The following is a 19,770-nucleotide window of genomic DNA, read 5'->3' as shown; positions in this document are numbered from 1 at the left end:
TTCCAAATCCCTGATAGAAATAACTAATCTCTGTAGTGCTACAGCTGTTTTTAATGCCTATTCTTTTCACCTGATGCTTGATAATGGCGTCTTATGCTCACATGTGACTCATTATATTTAATTATGTTCTGAAATTTTTATTTGAAAAACTGCTTGTAGAAATAATTTTGAGGCCTACAATAAATTTGAGGCCTAAAATAATTGTCATCTAGAAAGAATTTTGATTTATCTCAGCAAGGAACCTGGAAACACTAGAAAGCTAAGAACGTCTTAATCCAACATTGGGGTTTCAGAATATCCTGGACCATCCAGATGACTTGAACTTGGGTTGCAGATCATTCCAGGGCTCACTGATCTCTGCTTTGCCTTAATTTGGGTTCACTTTTTCAGGATTCCTAATGCACAGCACCAGGAAATTAAAAGCGCCTTTCCAAAAAGAAATCTGTGTTTCTGTATTCCTACCCACGTAAGGTTAGCAACAGTACAACACAAATCTTTTTAGTTGTTGCTTCTGCACTGGCAAATGCCTATCAGGCAAAAGCATCCTGAAATGTCAGTATTATTTCTTTAGATTTTCTTTTCTGCATCTTAGCTGGATAGTGCTTTACTAACTTACTTTTCTGATACCTTCGAATAGATGATATGTTTTCACATTTTGTAGTTGTTCTCAGCAAAAAGGCCTTGCTCCATTTTATGGACCGTCTCATTCTAGAAGACAGATCATTGCCTTTTTTTTTTTCCCCCTAGTTAAGGCTTTGTAACACTCTCCCCCATTTTCTAAACTACCCCTCATTTGCAGTCTCAGTTTCTATGTTACTTCCCTGGGCAGCCTTCCGTAATCTCACACAGCAGATTATAATACATTCACTAAATGCCCTGTACTCCCTCTAACAGCACTCACCATACGCATAATGCTGCTGTTCAGTTACAGATCCTAATAGGCCCTTAAGGGCAGTCTCATCACTTCTGTGTTCACCTCTGTAACCTCACTGCCTGAGCTCAATGCTTGGGCACTCTATCTAAATGGTGAAAGCAACTGTGCAGCATTACAATGGCATAAGACAGCCTGAACACTCAGGATTTGTTATTTAGTAAACTATTTGTTAAATGATAAAGTGATATATGTATATTATACATGTAGAAAAGTGCATTATAAATGCACGCATGGTGAACTTATACCACTCTTTGAGTGAAAAAAAAAAAATGACCCCTATTTATAAGTTTGATTCTTATTCAAAACTGATATTAGATCTCAGCTACTTCAAAGTAACATCCCACAACATCTGTAACAACAATCTGTAACTCCCCATAGTGAATATATTGCAAACAGTATTAAGGCTTTCCAGAAGAAGCCATGCCTAAAATAAAACCTTAAGAATTCGGTGGCATGGCGCACAAGGAGTGCCAGGTACTGAACTGGAGCAGGTTAGGTTCCATGCTTTTGTGATTAAGTCAAGGTATATCCTGGTGTTGTGTCATAACTAAAAAGAACAAAGAAAAAAGAAACAAAATCCTTAAGTATGAATAGGATTATCAAAGAAAAGTCACAGTGTGCTATACCAAGGGTATCTTTTTTTTCTATGCCTTTAATGATAATAAGTTATATGATAAAAATACTATCTATCTAAATGTGTCCTCTCCTTTTTTAAAGGAATGTCTTTGAGGTCAGAGAATACATTTTGATGCTTTTATCGTATTCACAGTGTCAGCACAGAAGCTAATACATAGTATTAGTATTCAGTAAATGTTGCTTGAATAAAAAGTGATCTTGAAAAGCTTTTTCTTTTTTTTTTTTTTTGCTTGTGCTTGCCTTTTAAAAATCTTGCAGTTCACTGCTTCTCTAGATTTCTATCTCCTCTTGCTCCATCACATATCATCAGTTTCTCACTGCTTGATATCAATGCTTTGTTTCCTTATATTCCATTTTCATGTTGCTGTTCAATGCTCCCTAAAAACTATCCAAGTGAGGGCTCCATGTTCCATGTCTAGTTCCTCAAATAGTAGAAGACATTATCAGCGGTAAGTAAACATATTTTTAATCTTAAAAATACACTGGAACAAAATAGTCAATGTGGTGAACTTGGAAATCAAAGCAAGTTAGGCATGATGGGATGTGTCTGTAGTCCCAACTACTTGGGAGGCTAAGGCAGGAGGATCACTTGAGCCCTGGAGTTTGAGCCCAGCCTGGGCAACATGAGATCCTGGCTCAAGAAAAGAAAAGGCAAAAATGAAAAAGAAATATGACTGATGCAGAGGCTTAAAAGTGAAAACTATTAAAATTCATTTTTATGGTTAGATGACCAAGTTCTACCAAATGCTAATGATTTTTACAAGCCTTTAAAGGTATAACTTTAGCCGGGTGTGGTAACACACGCCTGTAATCCCAGCAGCTTGAGAAGCTAAGGCAGGAAGATCTTGGGTTTAAAGCCAGGCTCAGCAAAAGCAAGGCACTAAGCAACTCAGTAAGACCCTCTCTAAATAAAATACAAACAGGGCTGGGGATGTGGCTCAGTGGTTGAGTGCCTCTTAGTTCAATCTCCGGTAACAAAACAACAAAAAAAATATAATTTTAGAAATCTAACACTGAAAGAAACTACTTAACAGAAACAAGGAGGAAGACAGAAGATGTGATATATTTTACTTTCTAAAACTTTTCCCCTTTCTTTTTAAAGAAAGACGGCTAATACATGCCAGGCACAGTGGCGCATGCCTGTAATCCCAGCAGCTCAGAAGGCTGAGACAAGAGGATCTCCAGTTCAAAGCCAGCCTCAGCAACCATGAGGTGCTAGGTAAGGCAGTGAGACCTTGTCTCTAATTAATACAAAATAGGGCTGTGTTATGTGGTTCAGTGGTTGAGTGCCCCTGAGTTCAATCCCCAGTACCCCTTTGTCCACCAAAAAAACCCAAAAAACAAAAACCAACCAACCAACCAAACAAACAAACAAACAAACAAACAAAAAAAACAAGAAAGAAAGAAAGATGCCTAATATGTTCCTGCTAGAGCCTTGTGTAAAGTGTTCAATATCTGGGGTGGGAACTAAGTATTTGGTAGTATTCATTTGTTTTTCATTTAGGAACTGCCATTTTCCAAAGAAGGTAATTATACTAGCTGCTTTAAGTTCTGGCTTACAATTTCAAGTTGGTTTCTTTTTTTTTTTTTTTTTTTTTGTTTGTTTGTTTGTTTGTTTTCTTCATTACAATCTCTGGACTATGTTGGGTGAAACAATAACTTACATTTCTGGGGCCTCAGGATTCAGTATGACCCATCCCACATCCATGGGGTTGGATGTTGGATGAAAGAATAGGAGAAGAGAAAAGAGCAATCAATTGACTATGCTGGTGCAGTCTTTAGAGAGAGCCCAGGCATATCATTTGTTAAAGAAAAGGACATTCGGTAAGTTATGTGACTGTATTAGTGGTCTAAAATTAAAAACAATTCTTAATAAAACTGTAGGCAGAAGGAATGTGGTTTTGCTCTAAGAAGCAGCTGATTTGCAAAAATGCAATATTCTGAAAGAATGGAGAATTTTTCTTAATACATTAGATATTCAGGGGTATAGATAAGGTCTGACAGTTTTCACTGCATGTACATACCCCTGTTCATAAAGAAATGGGTCTTTGATGTGGTTCTTAAAGGCAAGTCAGGTAGGCTTATTTAATCCTGCTGGAATAAATAAATCACATCTATAAAACCACAGTCCTAAATCCTTATAAGCAAATGGATATGTTAAAAATGAAACAATAAAGCAGAACAAACAACACTTTCTTTAAGAATACAGCCTGACAGGAAAGTGAAATATTAATTAGATCATATATTGAACCTTTTCTATGTGCCATGAAGAGTAGTAAACATGTGCCTAGTTTATCTCATTTAGCATTCAACAATAATTATATCTGAGATATTATTTTATTTATGCTTCTGAGATAAACAAAACTGAAGTTTAGAGAAGTTAAATACCTCATCTAAAATCATACTGGTAAACTCAGGTCCAGTGGGTTTGTTTTTATCTACAGAGATAAATTACCACTGTAAATTTTCCTCTTCAACTTTATTTTCATCTGTTTAAACGGGAAGGGCTTTTAGAAAACTTCTTTTCATTTCAAGATTGTTTTTTTCTCTTTCAGTTTTCTTGAAAACAAACAAAAAAAGATAGACTGACTCATTTTGGCAAATGTAAAATACATTCTGACCTAACTGGTATATATGACAAAAATTTATTTTTCCAATTCTCAACTCATTTTTGCATGAGGACTGATCCTTCCTGTCAACACATATATCAGAGGGCTGGAAACATTGGGTATTTGGGGATTTTCAGAAGATTTGAATGTCAATATACACAACGGTTTCTGTCAGGACATGGTCAAAAGAAATTTGACCTGGGAAGATTGATTCCTTATAGATCACTACTCCAGGAATGACTACTCAAATCAACGAGGAAAATACCTGGTCAAATTCATTTATCATCACAATCTAATGATGCTAACTGGCAGTCTCTAATAAGTCTAGGGAGAGCTCCCAGCATCTGTAATCAAGAGTCCACTATTATTGATTATGTAATAAAAAGCCATTCTTATGCTTCTTGCTATGCTTGAGTTGGATGTTTAGTCCAGCTTTAGGGTCATTATTTCTTTTAAAACTAAGACACTGCTGATCTCAAGCAAAATCCTTTACCTATCTGGTGAGTATGATGTAAAACTTAAGAATTTCACGACTACACTCAAGTTGCTTCAGAACAACTTGATTCAAATACTGTTAAAACTCAATCTGGAGACTTTAGAATTGGTGTGAGCAAATTTGTTTAAAAAAAAAAAAAAAAAGGCAGCTTCAGAGGCATTATCTATATCATGGCTTTCAAAGTAGGACCAGGTAAGTGAATCTCTATGAACAAGTTATTTTTCTTGACTTCAGTGGTCCTCATTTTGTGGACTTTGCATTCTTCTTCTTTAAATATCTGACCTATACTTTTTTTAATCTTTATTTTTATTTGTTTAATTTTTTTATGTGATGCTGAGGATTGAACCCAGAACCTCACATGTGGGAGGCAAGTGCTTTACCACTGAGCTACAACCCCAACCCCTGCATTCTTGGTAAGTAGGAATAAATAATGATTCTTTCCATTACTGAATGAACAAAGACCTAAGTTAATACAGTGTAGAAGTATAATTGACTTTAATTTTTTTTTCTTATTGGTAGCTTCAAGGACAGAGTAGAGTATAAAAATTGAGAGGAGGGCTGAGGTTGTGGCTCAGTGGTAGAGCACTCACCTAGCATGTGCGAGGCCCTGGGTTTGATCCTCAGCACCCCGTAAAAATAAATAAAAGTAAAGGTATTGTGTTCAACTACAACTAAAAAGCAAATATTAAAAACAAAAGAATAAGAAAATTTAAAAAACTGAGAGGAAACTAAACATGAAGAATAGATAAAAGAAATGCAGATTTTAAAAAGGCTAAAATACTCTACAACCAGGGACCGTTTAGAAGACTTTCCACTCTCTGGAACTGGAAAAATGAAGGATAAAAGAAGATAAAGTAGAAGTAAATTTTGTCAGAAATGAAAAGGCACAAGTTGTCATTTCTTTGGTTGGGATCCAGATACAGGGAATGGTTTATAATAGAGTGTTATGTTGTATTAAAAATATATACTTTAAAAGACCAGTTACATCACATGCAGTTAAACATATGATTTCTTTCTCTTTTTATTTTTGGTAACAATAATTGAACTCAAGGGGCTCAACCACTGAGTAACAACTCCCTTCTGCCTTTTTCTTTTTTTGAGACATGGTCTTACTGAATTGCTTTGGTCCCTGCTAAGTTGCTTAGGCAGGATTTCAACTTGTGATCCTCCTGCTTCAGGCTCTGGAGCCATTGGTGTTATACATGTAAGGCACTGTGCCCAGCAAATATGTAATTTCTTACTAGAGAAATATATTTAAACTGTTAACAACTAAAGAAACAGCAGTTTCTCATGCTCATTTTGGGCACATGTTCACTAAATAAAAAGGAAGGAACATCTAATACTAATTAGGCCACTACTTCTCTCATAGATTTTTTTTTTAACTGAATGCTTATAGTTAACTTATATAAGTATTTGTACATAATACTGCTCTACTGTATTTGCTTTTTAAAAATAAGCTTTTAGAATCTGATGATCTAAGAAGTAACAGGTTAAAATTAAAATCCTGGTTCAAAAGCAATTTATGTAATTTTATAAATGCTTAAAGTATGTTATTAAGCAGTATCAGCATATTTTGTGGGTATTTTCAAAATACTCTTCCACAGAATATTCTGGTTTTACTTATATTATGTCACAAGTCTGACTTGACAAGATAGGTCACAAAACAATACTCCAATTCCCTACTGGATATGATTACTTATGTATTTCTAAGGCATTTCAAACTGCACAGGCTAAAAACCAACTCCTGATCCTCACCTGTAACCTACTTCCAGTCATCTTAAAAGACAGTACCATAATTCTTCTCATGGTATAAGTAAGAAACCTTGGAGTTATAACTCTTATTTCTGTTCCACATTTCCCATTACTTAATTCCTCTCCAATCCTGTCAATTCCTTGATATGTCCACTTTTCCTCCATCTTCACTAAAACTATGTTCATGTAAGTCATTGCCATTTCTTCCCTGAGTTACTTCTAGTAGCCTATGCATTAATTAACCTCTTGCATCCACTGTAGTCTATTTTTTCTCTACATTCTAACAGTAATCTTTCTAAAGTGATCACCTCCATCTCTTCTTATAAAACATACTATTTCCCATGATTTGGATAGCTCTCCACTTCTTTAAACAGTATGGTCTACATGTCCCAGCCATATTAGGTTTTTAAAAAATTAATATATTAACTGCACATATTAATGGGGCTCAAGGTGATATTTTCAGACATTCATACAGCATGCATTGATCAAATCCAGCCACTTTCCCCCTACACTCTTCCCAAGCCCTAGAAATCAAAATCAAATCGTCTTTGAAAAAAGTTTCACATGAAAGAGAGCATATGGTTGTCATTCTGTGTCTGATTATTTTACTTAACATAATATCCTTCAGTTTTATTTATTTTGCTACAAGCAACAGGATGTCATTCTTATTTATGGCTGAATAATACTTAATTATATAACATTTTCTTTATCCACCCATCTGCTGATGGGCACCAATGAGGTTGGTTTCACATCATAGCTACTGTGAATAGTTCACAAATAGTTGTGTAGGAATCTCTTTGTTATGCTGAGCTGACTTCCTTTAGATACATACCCAGACATGGTAGTTCTATCTTCAATTTTTTTAGGAATCTTCATACTTTTCCCCATAATGATTGTATTCATTTACATTATCTACCACCAACAATGTATAAGACTTCTTTTTTCCACATACTTGCCAGCATTTATTATTATTTTTGATAACAGCTATTCTAACTGCAGTGAGAGAGTATTTCATTGTAGCCTTGATTTGAGTTTCCTGGAGGGATAAATACTTTGAGCATTTTTTCAAATATTTGTTGGCTATCTATTTTTTTTTTTCATTTGAGCAGTGTCTGTTCAAATAATTTACCCATTTTTAATTGGACCTTTTAAAATTAAGTCTGGGTTCTTTACACGTTCTGGAAATTAACTGTCAGATGAATAGCTGGCAAATATTTTCTTCCATTCTGTTTGCTGTCTGTGTGAAACACCTGAGTGTTTCCTTTGTTGTGAAGAAGCTTTTAAGTTTCATACAATCTTATTTGTCAATTTCTGCTTTTGTTTCTGTCCTTTTGAGCTACTATCCAGAAAAATCATTATATCTTGAGGTATTTTCCTAGTAATTTCAGGTCTTGGTTTTGATCCACTTTGAGTTGATATTTGTAGAGTGATAGGTGTCAAGTTTCAATCTTCTGAACGTGGATACCCAGTTGTCCCAGAATCATTTGTTGAAGAAATAGTCCTTTCTCCAACATATGCTTTTCGCACCTTTGTTCAGTATCGGTTGTAGATATGTGCATTTATTTCTAGGATCTTTATTCTGTTCCACAGGTCTATGTGTCTGCTTTTATGCCAATACCATGTTGTTTTGGGTACCACTGCTTTGTGGCGTGTCTTGAAATAAGGTATTGGGATGCTTCCATCTATGTTCTTTTTGTTCAAGATTGCTTGGGCTACCTGGGGTATTTTGTGCTTCCATGTGGACTTCAGGATTTTTTTTCTAATTCTGTGAAGAATTTCATTGTCCTTTTGATGAGTATTACATTAGATATGCAGATTGCTTCGGGTAGTAGGGAAATTTTAATAATAATGATTCTTCTAATCTATGAATATAGGAATATATATGGGAATATAAATATATTTTTGTGTCTTTAATTTCTTTCATCAGTGTTTTATAATTTTCATTGTAGAGGTCTTTTACTTTCTTGGGTAAGTTTATTCTTAGGTATCTTTCCCTTTTTTGTAGCTATTGGGAATAGGATCGCTTTTATAATTACTTTCTCAGCAAATTCCTTACTGGCATATAGAGAAGCTACTGATTTTTCTATGTTCATTTTGTAGGCTGATACTCTACTCAATTCATTTATCAGTTTTAACAGTCTGGTGGAGTCTTTAAGTCTTTCTCTGTATAGAATCATGTTATCTACAAACGGGGATAATTGACTTTGTCCCTTCTGTTTGTGTGTTTTTATTTCTTTTCTCTTGCCTGCTTGGGCTGAAAACTTCTGGTACTGGACTTAAAAGAGCAGCGAGAGTAGACACCCTTGTCTTTTTCCTGGTGGTAGTGTCCAGAGAATGCTAGAGTTTTTCAGTTCCTTGTACCCATCACCTCTGGCCACTACTAGGTGGACATTTTTTGGTTAACTTTTTTGGTCCTGTGGATTGAACCCCAGGGCACTTTGCCACTGAGCAACATCCTCAGCACTTTTTATTTTGAGACATGGTGTTGCTAAGTTGCTAAGGCTGTCCTTCAACTCGCAATCCTCCTCCCTAAGCATCCAAGGTGCTAGGATTATAGGCATGAGCCACCACACACTGCTTTGGTAAACTTTTTAACTTGAGTAATACATGCATGGAAAAAATAGAGTTCTTATGGTCAATGTAAGAATAATTGTCTTTTAAAATAAGTGCACTATTAAAGTGTTTATAAAATACATAAGCAAAGGGCTGGGGATGTACCTCAGTGGCCCAGTGCTTCCCTAGTCTGGGTTTGAGTCCCAGCAGTGCATGAACAAAATCACACACACAGAAGTGAATAAATTATCAGTACATAGCTCAGTGTCTGTTTCATAATGAACATAGATGTATAACCACTTTTCAATCAAGATAGGAATCATTCTTAATATCCCAGAAACCTCTATCATGCTCCCTTTCATTTAGTCTTCCTACAAATGATAACCACTATTCTGATGTCACCATCATGTTAGTTTAGAGTTTGTGTGAAATTTAAATATTAATATTTTATCTGGCTTTCCCCTCTTTTTAAATGAATCATGTGCCTGTAAAATTCATCCATGTTGTAGTGTACAGTTAAGCTCATCTTTTTTCATTGCTGTTTTATCCATAAATATGCTACATTATTTATACTAAATTCTTCTGTTGATGAATGTTTGGATTATTTCTAGTTTGGGGCTATTATAAAGAAAACTGCAATGGACATTCTTGTAATTTCACTTTGGCAAAGATAGGAATATATTTCTGTTGTATCTGGTCTTTCTTCTATGACTAAAATGGTTAAGATACAGGATAGGCATGTATTCAGCTTCGTTAGCTACATTCAGGTGCTGGGTTGAATAGGAATAACTGTAGATCAGTGCCAATACCTCTGCTCCCTCACTCTTTTACATTTCTTAGAATACTGTCATAGTGAGATTCTTCTTCTTTTTCTTCTTCTTTTTTTTTTTTTGGTGGTGCTAGGGATTGAACCCAGGGCCTTGTACATGCGAGGCAAACACTCTACCAAGTGATCTACATCCCCAGCCCCTATAGTGAGATTCTTTAAAAAGACTTGGCATGGAACCACCACATGACCCAACTATACCACTTCTCAGCATTTACTTTGAAGAATTAAAGTCATCTTGCTACAGTCATATATGTGCACCCATGTTTATAGCAGCACAATTCACAATAGCCAAATTATGGAATCAGTCTAGGTGTCTATTGATGGATGAATGGATAAAGAAAATGTATAGAATTTTATTCAGCAGTAAGAAAAATGAAAGTATCATTTACAGGAAATGGATGGAACTAGAGACCATCATGTTAAGGAAAATAATTCCAAGTTGGTTAAGGGTTGTTATGTTTTCTTTCATATGCAGAAATCTATACAGGAAAACAGAAAAGAAAGGTGGGGTAGATCTTAAAAAAATCAAAGGGAGGTGAGAAAAGGGAGCAAGGGATGGGAGCGGGTCAGGGAGAGTGTTGGGGAGTGCTAATGGTCAAATTATATTGTTGTAGTGGGTGCATGTACAAATATGTAACAAGATATTCCATCAGTATGTACAACATAATGTACCAATACAAAATGTGGGGAAAAAATAAAGTGGAGCAGTAAAAGAAAAAGAAAATTCCCCAGTATGTAAAAATTTCAAGCATAAACAAAATTATAGTACCTATTACCTATATTCATCAATAACTAGTACTTGGCATATTTTCTTAATCTATTTTCTATTCTCCCTGTTCTTTTCTTCTGCTGAACTATTCTAAAGCAAATATTTAACATAAAGTCATTTGTTTCCTATATATTTCAGTTTGCCTTTAATAAACATGGACATTTTCTTAGGTAACAACTATGCCCTTACCACAAAAACCAAATTCTTAATAATTCTTTAGTATTATCCAATATCCATAGGGTGAATTTTATTATCTGCCTCTCCTATTAATGCCTTATGAACAGAGAAACTGTTTTTGCCTTGTTATTATATTCCCAATGCTTCACAGCTCTTGGCATGTAACAGTACTCAGAGAACATTTCCGGAGAATAAATGAAGAGACATTTATTCTTATTCTTGCTATCATCTAAGCCCAACTATAAAGGTTTGGGGCTCAGAGAAGATTAGACATGAAGACCATGCTCTAGGTCATATAGTCATTTGCACAAAGAAAAACCTGAAACCAACTGTGGAGGTGAAATCACATAATTAGAAATGTTCTCCCTCAGACATAAAATTTACTTAATGAAGTCTTTTAAAATTTATGCCAGATGTCCCACTAAAATCTCTGATGCAAGTTCAAGACAAATCTTACTAATTCTAAGCAGCACAGATGTGTCTTAATAATTAGTTTCTTTAGCTGATTAGCTTTGCAAGGTCAAAGTTAGGTCAATTTACACCAAAAAGTATGTGGAGCTGATTTAACACCCAGGAATGAGTTTGGAATTAGTAGGTTTCTGCTGTCAAGAAGTTTTTCAAAAGTCTTGAAAGAAGATTTAAAGAACCCAACTGCAAAGATACAGGCTCATCTTTAAGTCATTAAATTAAAAGCTTGAATAAAAAGATGAAAAAGTACTATAACTAAGAAACTATGGGTAAAGATTTTAAAGTTTCTTTTCATAGCAACTGCACTAGTTTTAAAAAACTGTAACTCAAAGACCTGTTTTGATTCTGTCCAAAGTTAAATACTGGTGCCTTTTAAATCTTTCTACTATTTATCAAATATATTATTACAATAAAAGAACTGAATTGAGAACTAACAGTTTATTTTTAGTTCTCTGACTTTTGTTTACTTTCATTTATTTTTCTTAAAAGTCCTAACAGGCAGGCCCAGATTGATTGTTCAGATTGAATTTCAGAAACAAGTCCCTGAATAAATTCTTTTTAAATTAGGATACAGAGGGTCACAAAAGACCTTTACTCTGATGTAACCAAACAACAACAACAACCAAAATTTAAAAACAAAAACAAAAACAAAAAAACACCAAAAACCCTACAAAAACTAGATATACTTAACAATCATGGTTTTCATTAAAAAGACAGAAGATCTTTGAAGGCTAAGAAGTCTAAATGTACTACTTCCATGAGGTGTGTTGAGGTGTTTCTTTGTTGTACAGAAACATAGAGTGGCTTTCATATATGAAGACAAATGCTGGGACCACAGGGTGGTGGGAGGGTTAATGACAGGTGGAGAGAGTGGATAAATGGCAATAATGCTCAGAAACAGGGACTCTGCAGAAATGAGATGCCAGCCAACTTTCAATAGATAGGCCTGGGTATTTGGAATTTGGGGAATCCCCAAAGGCAGACCAGGTCACCTGTGCAAACCAACTCTCCCTCATGTTACTCATGAAGACACAAAGACACGGATGGAGTGAAGATTGTGCTACAAAGCAGGAAGAGAGGGAGGTTTCTGGTGGTGCTTGGATCTCAAGCCCAAACCACCTGTAACTACACAGGTCATTGTCACCACTTTAGAAATTTACTCTTCCTCTTATTCGAGAAACTCTTACCCATAAAAATGAGGTATTTGTTTCAAGTGTCTCAAGAAAACCCATTTATCTGAACAATGGACTTAACTAACCCTTGGGTGGAGGGGACAAAACAAACAAAACACTCAAGAAGAGAGGGGCTGTCCTGAGCTCAAAACAGTGGAAGTTAACTGAAATGGCACCCAGTCCTGGCTCAGCTCAACTCCAGATCAGCCCTCATCCTAGCAATCAAGGGGACAATATTAATCACTTTGGTTTACACTGCTTCTTTTATATAAGGTACAGAATTAAATATAAACTTAGAAAGAAGGGGAATAAACTAGAAGCTATGACCCATATCAAAAGGAAAAAAACAAAAACAAAACAGAATTACAAATGGCTCAGGGAATTAGCAAACAGACCTTAAAAATGATTACAAATATGTTAAGAAATTGGATAAAAAGATAGATTAAATAGGTTAGAGAGATAAAGGTCTTAATCATATAAATAGGAATTCAAGAACTAAAAGCCAAGATAACTGAAATGACAATACTGACTAATGCAGAACAATGAAAAGCATAAAGAAAGGAAATGATTAATGAATTTAATTACCTACAATTTTTCCTCCAGACAATACATGTCTATCAAACATAAGTGCCTTTTCAGGACAGAAAATAGGTTTTGTTTTTTGTACATACATTATAGACCTAGCATTTAATATTTGCTTAATAAATGGAAATTTCTGTTAATATGTATTCTTACTATGTGAACATTTAAAAAATTATGATTAAGAAAATCAAATTCCTCTTGAAAGACCTAAGCAATTTCATTCTGCTTGGGATCTTATTTTGCTTTGAAACTTAACCTCTGACTTATTGTAATCCTAAAGTCAAGAAAAAATCTACAAAAAAGCTCTGTGGAAACAGTTCAGTTCTCGGAAAAGCCGCAGATAGGCCAAGATAACCACATATCTGAAATTCCAGATGGCTTCCACCTAGGTGTGGTGACCAGTATCTAAACTAGAAGCCCTGCAGTTTGGCACGTACTCCCCTTGCGACATCCTCACGGGTTTAAACCAATCAGTTTAAATGAATCCCCCTCTTGTAGTGACCAATCCCTCCTACCCAACTTGTTCCCTCCAGTGGATGTGCTAATCATGTTTTAGAATTGTTATTTGATTTTCCCGCGGTGTGTGATGATTTGCTAGGAGATGCTATGATATATGTGCGGGTCCCTACCTTCTCCAAAGAATGTATAAAACTGCTGCAAAACCTGGGCTCGGGGCCTTTTAGCGTCACCTGTTGCTGTGTGTGTGTGTACGGAGGACCGAGCTAGCTTGCAATAAACACCTCTTTGCTGCTTACATCAATCTTGGGTCTCTGGTGGTCTTTTGGGGGTCCCGAATTCGAGCATAACACTCTTCTATGTCAACATTCAGATATTAAGTTTTGTAAAATACAAAATAAAGGATTTTTTTTTAAGATCGTAAGTAAAAATATGAAAGAAGTTTTATTTCTTATTTAATTCTCTTTAACAACTGTAGTAAAAGAAAAATATCTAGGACAAATGACATTCTTGTTAAACAATGTTACAAAATATTAAGAAGGGCTGGGGGGATTTAGCTAAGTGGTCAAGTGCCCCTGGTTTCAATCCCCAGTATTAGAAAACAAGAAACATATTAAGGAAATTTGGTATAAACTGAATTGTTGTATAGTCATTATTTTAGTGCATGCTAACAGAAATGCAGGATAAAAGAGAAATATGCTACATATGCTAAAATTGAGATACAAAAATGATTATGAAATTATAGAAATAAAACACTCTACATCTAAAAGATAATACTCCTGTTAGATATAATGTGGTAAAACCATCTTAAAGATTTTCATTTTCAAAGTAAAAAACTTGTTTGTTAAAAGTCACTTAATGTGTACCTAGGATTATGAAAGGATGCTTTTTTATGCTAGTGAGGAACTTATAGACAGATGCCAATATAAATGTGGCCGGCCCATTATGTGATTACACAAATAAAAATAAAATCCGAACTCACAAGAATAAAATATAATCGTTCCAAATTTTATAGTTTGTTAATGAAAAATTTGTCCTGCGGTCTGAGTATATGTGTGTGTATAAGTAGTGGGGAGACCACAATGAAAACACGTTTTTCTACGGCAGTTCTGATAACTTGCGAAGCTATCTAAAAGCACTATCAGTCTATAGCACACATGCATTGAGATTAAATCCAATGGGGGCGTTTTAGCATTTTGTTACTTTGAAAAATCTAATTTCCTTCAATTTTTTAATCAGGCCACAAATTTAGAATCTCATTAAGAAATAAATGGTTATGCATATATTTAAAATGGGCTTCACTACTCAGAAATTGTCCATCTTAATTTGTGGTAAGTGCATTTTCCTCAAGAAGAGAAAAAGCATTTAGTGTATCTGAAGGTTTGTACTTAAGAGTGAAAACAGAAGTATCTGGCTTTGTACTGCTATCTTAAAAAAAAAGCCAAATCTCTTCTTCCTACTCCCCAAAGTCACTTTTCCAGCCAGGCATATTACCAGATAATATTATTTTTTAATTTTTCCATACTGTCATTAATTCTCCTGATAGAAAGGGGGAAAAACAGAGGAAGTTCCAATAAGGTACTCGTCCTTTTTAATCTTTGTTATAAGATTCTTTCCTCCTAAGTAGGGTGACTGATCAATCTATTAAACAGTAGCCTAGAGCCCATGTCTGTGTGATAGCTCCGGGTGGATGGTGGAGGGAGCATAATGACCTGGCCCACTTCAAAGAACAAGAGAGGTGGAGTAGATATGGATGGTTAGTAAGAACTCACAAATAATAAAAACATTAGGTGACAAAATCTTGCTCATCTCAGTGTAAACATGCTAGGAAGGAAAGGTTTCCAAGAAATGTAGATGCTTAACCCAAAAGATAAAAAGTAGAACTTTGAATTTTTTTTTTCTTTTTATCTGCAGCAAAGAAGGTGAGATATGTAACTTAGTTCATCCAACCAGTCTGTCAATTTTGCTCTGAGGAAAACTGCATTTTCATTACAGGCTCTCTTTGCCTCCTAATAATTGCTACTGGTTGAAAATTAGAACTATCATAAATTTGCTTCATATGCAACAGGTTTAAGATCTATTTAAAATGCATTATGTAGTCTAATTTCTTCTATATCTGGACTATCTTATCTACAAGGTTTCTCTTTGTATAATCCCACAGAGGTGGCCTTTGGGACCAGAAAAGAGTAAGGACATTATTTTTTCTTTTGGTACCAGGGATTGAACCCAGGGGCACTGAACCACTGAGCCACATGCCAAGCCTATCTTTTAATTTTTTTTTTTTTTTTTTTACTTTTGAGATAGAACCTCGCCAAGTTCCTGAGGCTGGCTTTTGAACTTGCAATCCTCCTGCCTCAGCCTCCAAGAGCCACCAGGATTTACAGATGTATGCCACCACACACAGAACAACATATTTCACAAGTAAAACATTATTTTTATCTTCATCAATAAAATAGGAATATCAGTATTTCAAATGGCAATGAGTAATAGAAATAAATGAAAGAATGCTTTTAAAACGATGAATCGACAATCAAAATTTTAGCGACTGTTAAGTATTATCACAGGAAGACAATTTTTATCAACTAATTATTTGACTGAATAATCCTGGCAGAGTTAGCATCAATGCTACATTCTAATCTCTATCTTTAGTACTTGGCATGTATCCAATAAACATGGTTTGTAACAATAAATCACCTATTGAGATGAGTTGTAAAAAAATGTTATTCAGCAATGACCAGACAAATAAAATTCCACTCCAATCTATTACTACTTTGAAACCCCAAACCCTCCTCATTTCCAAGTAGTTATATAAAACTATTCTAGTAATGTTGAGAATAAAATATACAAATCTAAGGGTGCTTTATATAATAGTTTTTTCAAATTCATTTTCTTATGTAACTCTGTATAAGAACAAATTCAAGCACTTTTTATACACTGTATTTCAATAATAAAATTATGATCACAACCTTTCAATTAAATAAACTTTACCCATTTTTTCCTTGTAGTTTACTCTATTAAGTATACAGAATAAAATGAAGAAGGAAAGATAGAGTACAAAAAGCTTAGTTTTAACTTTATCTGAAATAAAAGGAAGTAGAAAATAACTCTATAAATGTGCTATGAAATTCTTTTATACATAAATTACCATAGCTAAAACTACTTTCCATAATTTACTCATATGGTTTCACATGGCCTAGATTTAGCCAAGCAATGAATGAAATTCCTCCTAAATGAAAGCAGGAATTGGGCAAGGTGGGCTGGGCAGGGGGCAGGGAATAGTATGTTAGAGAAGGGTTTGTGCATTTGGGGTTTTCAGTGGTGGCCAACACTCATAGAATGGACCAGGGGCATTAGGGCTAAATGGGGTCTGTAGTGACGGAGCTACTCTTCTCTTCACAATAGAAGCAGCTTTGTGACAGGCCAGTTCTAATCTATGGTTCTAGGAGCTGTTTCTAGAAGTTCAAAATACTTCTAAAGTTTGTTCCTTTAGCCTTCCCTGTATGTCTGAGAATTATTTTATTCCCCTATATAAAACACTTTCAGTTTAAACTAGTTGATTCAGATTCTGTTGTCTGAAATTAAAAACTGAACTAGAGTTCAGAAGTAACATTACAAAAGTAATATTCATATAAAGTTCATCAAGACAGAATTACTACTGCCATTTTTCAAAGTTCAAAAAAGTACAACTAGAAACAATACCATTTTTGATATCTTCACTAACGTTTTACATCTATTCTTTTTTATGTGAAGATCAATGAAAATAGAGTTGAAATATTATGAATACTGGAATTATGACAATTTCTAGGAATTCCTTTATACATGCACCTTTGCTGATCAAGATGGCCTTTTTTTCAAAATCTCAAGGATTACTAATATCAAAAGAAAGAGGCAATATAGAAGTAAAAACCTTTAGTCTATAATTTCAATTATTAAAAAGCACAATTAGAAAATCTGTAGGAAATGAGAAGCAAATTTTATTCTCTCCAATGAGTGTTCCAAAGTCACAAATCTGGAATCTAGATATTGTCCTTATAAACATTATAAAACCAACTTCAATTAAGAGAAAAGCAATTTCCTCAAAATTCTGGAGCACATTTGTGTGTTATGCTCATTTGGATATAAAATAATTATTGAATCAAAATTAACTGAAATAAATTTTAAGGAACCATAAAATCTTCTGAATGTTAACCTGACCTAAATGTTTAAAAGAATCAGGTTGAAGACAACATCCATCTGTTTCACATTATAGTTTCTCACAATAAAAATTCTAACTTTTGAAGATGAGATCACAAATTTTAAAATTGTAGTTATTTTAAAAATATAAATATTCAAAGCACTACCACTTATATAAATTCATACTTTAAGGTCCCCTTTTATTAACATTTCTGAGTCTTCTGATAGATTATCTTAAAGTTAATAAACATTTAGAAATTAAGGGAGGAAAAGTAATAGATTATAAAAACATAGTATTTCTGGCTTCACTGATCTCACTAGTCTGCATAACTAGTCATCAAGATAGAATTACTGCCAATTTTCTTAAAGCAGTTGATAGTCTGAGGTACGGATTATAAAACAGAGATTACTTGAACAAAGAAATCAATAAGTAGAAGAACCAAATGTGAATCCAGCGCTGCCTACCTTTTCTACAATTCAGATTTTTTCTATTACACAAGACTAATTTCTGAAGAAAGATAAATCAATGCCAGATCTTTATTTATTTTTCATATAATAATATAAAATATTCTACAAAATATCTAAATTAAGCGCCATTACTGGGAGGATAAAAGCGCATTAGGATATGAGCTTTTATCTTTGAAGATAAAATTGAATGATCTCAATTAATTATAAGATAGGTAATAATGAACAACATATGAAGAAAAATCATTTTGTAAACATCGTTTCCTAATACTTTTCTGTTAAACTAAACTAACTTTCCTGAAGTCTGTTCACCTATTAAACCAGATCTGTTCAATGGCCCAACAAAGGCAAAAATCGACTGTCAAAGGCAATAGTCGTTTTCATTTATCACAAGCCCAGTAATTAATTCATTAGCCTGCCAATCAACTGCACTGCTAGTGAAATCTGTGAAAGGAGAAATGAATAGCTTACCGTGCACATAGATGTCTTTGTGATTTTCAGGGTAAAACCGGAAGAAAACTCCAAATCTGAGATAGATGTTGTATGGCAATCTATATGCTACCCATTAAAAGGAAGAGAAGGGAAGAGATTGGTAAAGATAGGGGAAAAAACCCCCCAAAATCCAAGATAAACACTGCCTCTATTTTTTTTAATGCTAAAAAAGCATTATTATAAAGCAATGATCAAAAACTTTGGTCATTTACACACTATTTTGCGGATTATTTCCAAATTGAAGGGTTGCTAAGTGTATTATCATTTAGTTAATTTTTCTTTAAATCACATTAGTATCTTCTTTAGTCTTCTTGTAAGCAATGACATACATAAAATTATAGCTTTGATCTGCTAGTTTTCCTAAAACACTAAAATATTTTCAGATAAAAAAATACTTTTGTGTGTTTCACCTAAAATCATTTTGTATGCACATGCCACATATGCTATAAATTATGTGATAACAGTCAATATTTTTAGAGGAAATGGCAATTTGAAATCACATGCTAATCAAAGAAAAAAAGTTTCCACATTCATTTCTGTCAATGCATTTAAAGATAAGTTTATTAGATATTAAAAACAAACCATGATTTCAAATCAAACAGCAAAACTATGAAGATTCACCTCAGCTAAATATCTTTATTTTCACATTCTGCCCTGGTACAAGTTCTTCTCCACCTCATTTAGGAGATGGGATGCAATCACCTTTCAGCAATCTCACCAGAAATATGCTGTAAAGGCTGTCATCAGTTTGTTTACCGTGAATACATTATGACCCAGTGAATGCAATTCATGTAACTATATATCTAAGGCATTACTCAATTTAAAGCAGTCTGAGAAAAAAATTTAAATGTTACAATGTGGGTTGCCTTTTAATTTTTAAGAGGGCTTAGGAATATAGAACAAGTGGTATTACTTAAAAGCCTTTTTTTTTTTTTAAAAAAAAAAGGCATGCATATTTAATACTTTTGTTTCTCAGTTCTGAATTTTCTATTTCAAGTACTTATGCATAGCAGTCTCAAGGGTAAGCAAGATGACTAAAGAGAGAAATTAGCACTTCTCTCCTCAGCTCTTCTTTTTGCTCTATGTAAGGCTGAATGGGCTATGGATATGCCTTCTCTGAGCCAAGTTCCAAATAAATCCTTTACTGTCAGTATACCAGAGCACTCAACAGTCCTACAATCATCAAGCAGAAAGTAGATTTTTTTTC

The 19,770-nt window shown here is 34.3% G+C and overlaps 1 protein-coding gene across 1 annotated transcript in view; it reads right to left on the bottom strand.

Moving 5' to 3' along the window:
- Prmt3 (protein arginine methyltransferase 3) overlaps positions 1-19,770 on the bottom strand; it is a 135,593-nt gene that overhangs the window by 33,500 nt on the left and 82,323 nt on the right. The window contains exon 13 of the mRNA XM_076846986.2: positions 18,543-18,629. Coding sequence (XP_076703101.2) covers positions 18,543-18,629 — 87 coding nt within the window. The remainder of the gene's footprint in view (positions 1-18,542; positions 18,630-19,770) is intronic.

This window comes from Callospermophilus lateralis, chromosome 2 (assembly GCF_048772815.1).
Source record: "Callospermophilus lateralis isolate mCalLat2 chromosome 2, mCalLat2.hap1, whole genome shotgun sequence".
NCBI classification, from domain to species: Eukaryota; Metazoa; Chordata; class Mammalia; order Rodentia; family Sciuridae; genus Callospermophilus; species Callospermophilus lateralis.
This window is presented reverse-complemented; position numbering and strand designations above follow the sequence as displayed.